Source organism: Phalaenopsis equestris, unplaced genomic scaffold (genome assembly GCF_001263595.1).
Source record: "Phalaenopsis equestris unplaced genomic scaffold, ASM126359v1 Scaffold001206, whole genome shotgun sequence".
Taxonomy (NCBI): Eukaryota; Viridiplantae; Streptophyta; class Magnoliopsida; order Asparagales; family Orchidaceae; genus Phalaenopsis; species Phalaenopsis equestris.
In genome coordinates this window covers 68,083-74,455 of record NW_018165645.1, presented here as the reverse complement: position 1 = coordinate 74,455, position 6,373 = coordinate 68,083, and the positions used below count along the sequence as shown (strand labels likewise).

At 36.4% G+C, this 6,373-nt stretch overlaps 1 protein-coding gene across 5 annotated transcripts in view; it reads left to right on the top strand.

Moving 5' to 3' along the window:
- The window catches only part of LOC110033514 (structural maintenance of chromosomes protein 1-like), a 29,118-nt gene that overhangs the window by 20,851 nt on the left and 1,894 nt on the right, over positions 1-6,373 (top strand). For 4 of the 5 annotated variants that reach the window (XM_020737526.1, XM_020737524.1, XM_020737522.1 and 1 more), the window contains 2 exons: positions 3,657-3,746; positions 3,846-4,018. In XM_020737526.1, the coding sequence (XP_020593185.1) occupies positions 3,657-3,746; positions 3,846-4,010 (255 nt within the window). In that variant the 3' untranslated portion in view covers positions 4,011-4,018. Of the gene's footprint in view, positions 1-3,656; positions 3,747-3,845; positions 4,019-6,373 lie in introns of those variants that run through there. The other variant, XM_020737525.1, reaches the window with a different exon arrangement.

Here is a 6,373-nt window from a genome sequence, read left to right as displayed (position 1 = left end):
AAAAGAAAGATATTTTCATATTAAGTACTTTTCTTCTACAAAAACTTTAGTTATTTTTTTATTGTTTCGTTAAAATATCAAAAATACCAAAAATATTTTAATTTTAAATTCCTACAAAAATCATTTTTAGTTTAAGTAATTATCTTTTTAAAATAGAAAAACTTTCTAAAAAGTACATATTGCATAATCTTCCTTATGGTTTTGATATTCAGGCCTTAATAAAAAAGTCTTATATTATTTGATAACAATACGTATAATTGCGTAGTATCCTAATATAAATATATAAATTAAAAAGTTAAATTCTTGTTTTTCTTCACAATCAAGTTTTTGGTTTTGTTGCAAAATAAAAAAAATATAAGTAAAAAATACCATCAGAACCATTGTTATACTGTGCATAAACATTAAGTATCCAAGGATCAATACTCATTCATCTTCTAATTGAAGAAGGTTATGGGGTTGCCTCCTTGGCTCAAGACTGCTCTATCCCCACATTGGCTGCATCACACTTTGTCTCAAATGGTTGACTGAAATCTGGTAATGTTGAGTCACCTTCTCATTCAAGGTGTCAAAGATAATCTGAGCTGCAATGGTCCACTGAAGTTTCTCTCCTTTCAAAGGCTTTGTCAGGGGGTGGTGATGATCTGAAGCTCTTGATGAATTACTTGTAGAATGATGGTATCCCTAGAAACAGTATCAGCTCGACGAAAGACTACGATGTGGTTTAGTTCACAATGGCCCGTTATCTTTGTGGGATCCATTTAAATGACTGCACTAGATATGATATAACAAAAAAAAACATACCTTTATTATCAGAAAGTTGCACTTCCTTGGATGTGTGCATAGCTTCTCTGATTATGGAAGCTCAAGGACCGTTCTCAGGTGTTGTAAGTTCTCCTCCTCAAATCTGTTATATACCCAAAAGTTGTCGAAATACACCACCACAAATTTCCTAATGTGAGTCTGAAATACCTCATTCATCAGCCTCATGAACGTGGGCATATTAGGCAATCCAAAAGGCATGACTGCACACTCATATAATCCATCTCGGGTTTTGAAAGTGGGCTTCCACTTGTCACCTGGCCTCATTTAGATCTGGTGATACCTGTTGTGTAAGTCAATTTTAGAAAAGACAATGGCCGAGTACAACTGATCCAAGAGATTGTTCAGGGAGTTATGGGGAACCAATACTTGATAATAATCTTGTTAATGACCCTATTATCAATACACATCCTCCATGATCCCTCTTTCTTAGGTACCATCTGGGCGAGGATAGCACACAGGCTAGTACTCTCTTTAACCAACCCTCTCGTGACAAGATCTTGTATCTGTCACTGCTACTTCTCATACTCTACATATCTCAATTTATAGGCAGACCAATTTGGCAACACTGATCCGACCATGAGATCTATGGTGTGTTGAATGTTCCTTAGTGGCAACAATCCCTCTAGAAGATTTTCAGTCATCACGTCCTAGAAGTCACAAAGCATTGGTTGTATAAGTGCAAGTATCTCAATCTCTTCTTCAATTCCCTCTAGTATGAACATTGTCACTGCCACTGGAGTATTCTGAACAGTCTTCATTAAGGTGGTTCTCGGGGCCACCGCCTCCTCTATATTGTCTATGCCTCTCGCATTTTGATAGGTACTAGCTCAATTTGCTTTTCATCATTCTTAAATGAATAAGTATTCTTGAAGCCATCATATTGGGTCTTAGGGTCAAACTGTTATGGCCTCCCCAACGAAATATTACATGCATCCATAGGGACCATGTCACACCATACTTGCTTTTGTAACTGATCCCCAATAAAAAAATCAACCAAGCATTGTTGATCCATGCTATCTCATTCCCCCTTTTGAACCAGGTAAGGGAGTTGAATTGAAGATGCCTCTGTGTTGCCAACCTTAGTTTCTTCACTATCAACGTGAATACTACATTCTCATAACTCCCACCATCAATAATCAAAATGCAAACTTTCCCCTTCACCGTGCACTTAGTGTGAAAATTACTGTAATCGTATGACTAGCATCTCTCCCTCATCCCCCTGGTGCTAAAGTTTCTCCTCAAGATTCTCCTCTGCTTCCTCTTCCTCCACTTCCTCGACGACACCCTACGCCAAGAATGAAACAACTCGACTCGTGGGACAGGAGGAGGCTATGTGTTCATAGTCATGGCATACGAACATCTTCTGATAGGCACTAAACTGGGTGAGGTACTCTTTGTCGGCTTCTTCTCTCTCAAATCAGTCTTAAAACTTCCTTGTTCTGCCTTTCCAACTCATCCAGAGGTATCCTTGTTGGTAGCTGCAGTCGTTGGTGATTGTCAGAACGAGGATTGTTGTCTGAATGAGGACTGTTGTTTGCTCTGTTTCTGTTATCTTTCCACCTTCAAAGCTATGTCCTGAACGTCTCTCAATAACCAATAGGGTTGCAGCTGTACCACGTTGCTTATAGCAAGCTTCAGGCCCCCCCACATAACGGGCAATGATATGTTCCTCGTACTCGAACAACTCACACTTCATCTGTAGCTAGTCAAATTGTGTCATGAACTCCTCTACCGATAGGTCACTCTACTACAGATGGTGGAGTTTCAAAAAATATCCTTGTAGTAATGAGGTGCTAGATATTTTCTCTGCATCTACATTTTCATCTTCTCTCACTCGGTAATCTTGTCACTTCTCCTCTATTTTTCTTTTTCTACAATTTTTCCCACCAAAAGAAAGCGTTCTTTTTCAACTTAATAGTTGCAAGCTTCACCTTTTTCCTATGGCATTTTTTTTATACTCCAGAATTCTCTTAACTGATTGTAGCCATTTGATGAAATTGTTGGGATCCATAACTCCATCGAACTCCAATAGGTCTACTTTGAAGTTAAATTTCTCGTGTCCTCCATATTTAGCCTCCTCTCTCGGCCTTCTTTGATACTGAATTTCGAAGCGTTAGGGCCCGTCTTTCCCATGACTAACATCTTCATATGGAACAGATTCATATTCTCATCCTGTTCTCCTCTTCGACTTTCCCAATCAACATGGTTTAAATGCTAAAATGATCGACCGGCTAGTTATGTGGGTGGTTAATGTAGAAATAGAGTTTTTTATTTCATTAATTGGGTTACTGAACTATAAAAAGTTGATCCCAAAGGATCCTTAAATTGGGATCAGTTTTGTATCCCAATTCTACATGAGAGGCCATTTTGGATCAACTTTTTATATTCAGGGATCTAAATTATAAAAATGTGATACTTTGAAACTAAATTGGCCACATACGAATAGTTGGAGGACTATTTTTGAAATTTAATCTAACGTAGATGTTAAATGACTCTATTTTCCGCCATTGGAATCTTGAACCCTGCTAGTTTTCATTTTCCCCACCAATAGCATTGTCATCATTAAAATTTCATTAATTGTGATTGTGTTTTTCCTCAATATTTACTGTTACTTTTGAGTTCGTTAGAACTCATTTAAAACAGCTTCTAACCTTGTAGTTTCTCCTTTTAAGACTTCAGACTTGATTTTGCTTTACTCTTTCCATTAAGATACATCCGCTTCTCTCACTTATTTCTGAGATGTAATATTTTACTTTGAGAATATTTTTCCCTTTCTTATTTGGTGCTGTTATTGTTCTGTTTATTTATTCAATATCTTTTTTTCTTTTTGGCAGGAGAATATTAGGGGAAAGATTTTACAGTTGAAGGAAGAAAAGAATAATGTTATAAAAGAGATAAGTCGTATCAAGCCGGATCTTTTAAAGGTGTTAGTATTCGTTATTGCCATATATTGGCCACTCTTCGTTTTTTTATTTATTATTTTTATTTTTTATTTCCTAAATTATGGTTATTCATGCATGTAGCTGGAAAGTTTCATTACTAACACAAGTGAAGATATTCGTAAACTTGAAAAAAGGATAAACGAAACCTCTGATCGCATTTACGGAAAATTCAGTAAGTTTGTAGTGATCGGAAAATATTACGTCAGGACTCCTAACGTAGAGCTACATTTGAAATGCAGTAGTTAGGAATATCCTGTTGTGTTACTTATCCTGTTGTATTACTAGAATATTTCATCTGCATTATTTGTAAAAAATGAAGTGTTATTTGAGTATTATATGGTGTTATTCGATTATTTTATAGGGTTATTGAAATATTCCCCATATTCCCCCGCGTTACTTGATTTGGGGCTGTGTTATTCAGCATATTCCCCGTGCTATTTCAATTTTCACTATGTTATTGGAATAACACAGTCTCAAATCAAGTAACGTGGGGGAAATATTTCAATAACACTCTGCCCTAAATCATGTAACGCGGGGGAATATTTCAATAACTCCACAAAATAATCAAATAATGCCATATAATACTCGAATAACACTTCAACTTTTACAAATAACACAGTTGAAATATTCTTGTAACACAGTGAGATATTCCTAACAATTATAATCCGAATGTAGCTCTACGTTAGGAGTCATGATGTAATATTTTTCCGTATTGATCTTGTGTTAAAAGACTTGTTTTTTGCTTTACTTTTTATTTTATTTTTTTTTCTTATTTTTTGCAGCACCACTTAGTAGTGATCTTAATGTTAAAGGATTATATTATTCATTTATGCTTATGCTGCTTTATTTATGAGTTTTTTTTTTCTTACAAGGGAAAGTAGGCAAAAGGATATTAATATGGTTTGCTGCATTGCTCTATAATTGCTACAATATTGTATATTTGTGGATTAAGACAAGACTATTTTGGTGAATTGATTAATATTGAAGATTCAAGTTGGCTGTTTATTCGCTAGATGTGTTAATTGTTTTATAAAACTTTTGACATCAACTTATGCCCGGGGTAAGATTGACTTAGGAAAGTTCTCATAGATTTATTTTTTTCTATGTATTTTATGTATATTATGAATTTTTTTTTTTTTTCCATTTGAGGTTAGATTGATGAATTCTGAGCCAAATTTTGTGGGTTAATATTGACTCATGAACATTCTCATAGGTTTATTTTAATTATTAGTGTTGACTTCCTAAATCATCATTTTATTCTATTTAGTTTATATCAAGCATTAACTATATTTTACACGTCTTTATGTGTATACTCAAGCCATTTCATTTTGGGCCTCCACTTTTTAATCCTAATTATTTCATATTAATTATGTCTGCTGCTCATCTTGACTTATTTGTGCTTCTTTTGTCCTTCAGGTCTGTAAGTTCAATTTTAGACCTTACTTGACAATCCAGCATGAAACCAACTCAAAAAAATTGAGTTCGGGTTGACAATATTTTACCATGTAGGTTGGAGTCTAGAATTCTGATTATATATATATACATCTGTAAAAATTGCTTCGGCGGGTAGCTCTGCTAGGGTTTTGTCCGATGGTGATTCTCTGCGTTGAATCCTTCGGCTTCACTCCATCGGCTTCGTCGTGCTCGACGACGAAGGGTTTCACACCTCCAAATTTCTTCTGTTTTCGTTTGTTTTGTTGACGTTACTTTTGGTTACAGGATCGCACATTGTCTTCTTTCCTCTTCCATTTTGAGGCGGTTGCATTGTTGTTGATTATGGTCAAGCCTTTATTGCACGTCGTCTTCCTTCGTCTTCCTCGGGTCGCAGATTAACGCAATCTCTCGTCACCTTGATAAGAGGCGGTTGCGTCATTTGTTGACTCTAAACGTGGTTTTCATGAGGACACTCCCTGCATGTCGAGATGGCCTTGGGGCTGTATTCCTACGCCTCGCCCTTGTCGACGATAACCCCACAGGCGCCCCAATTTTGTTTATGTTCCCGCAGTAATACCACAATACTTTTGCGCTGGGTGTTGACACCGAATTTCTCAAAGAAGCATCCCGTAAAAATGGTAAGCTGTAATATTTCTCCCTGAGACTGAGATCTCCACCTTAGCTTCATTCTGCAGGTTGGTTTTAGTTGGTAAGTTTCTCTATGGAAACCCCAAACTCGAGCTACTTAGCAAAGATTTTGAGCAAATGCGTCTGAATGAGGAATTGAAGATTGGTAAATTGGACGGTAGGCATAATCTTATTCAATTATCAGATGAGAAAGACTACGCCCATTTGTTTGCGAGAAGACTCATTCGAATAGATAATCGTGTGATGAAAGTTTTAAAATGGATGGTCGACTTTGATCCTTTCAGTGAACCTCCTATCATTCTTGTATGGCTGTGTTTCCCGGTTCTGCAGTTTCATCTATTCAATCATGAGCTCCTCTACTTCTTAGCTATGTTCTACGGTAAACCCCTCAAAATTGATATTCTTACAGTTAATCTCAGTCGGCCTTCTGAAGCTAGAGTTATTATTGAACATAGCTAAGAAGTAGAGGAGCTCATGATTGAATAGATGAAACTGCAGAACCAGGAAAAGCAGCCATACAAGAATGA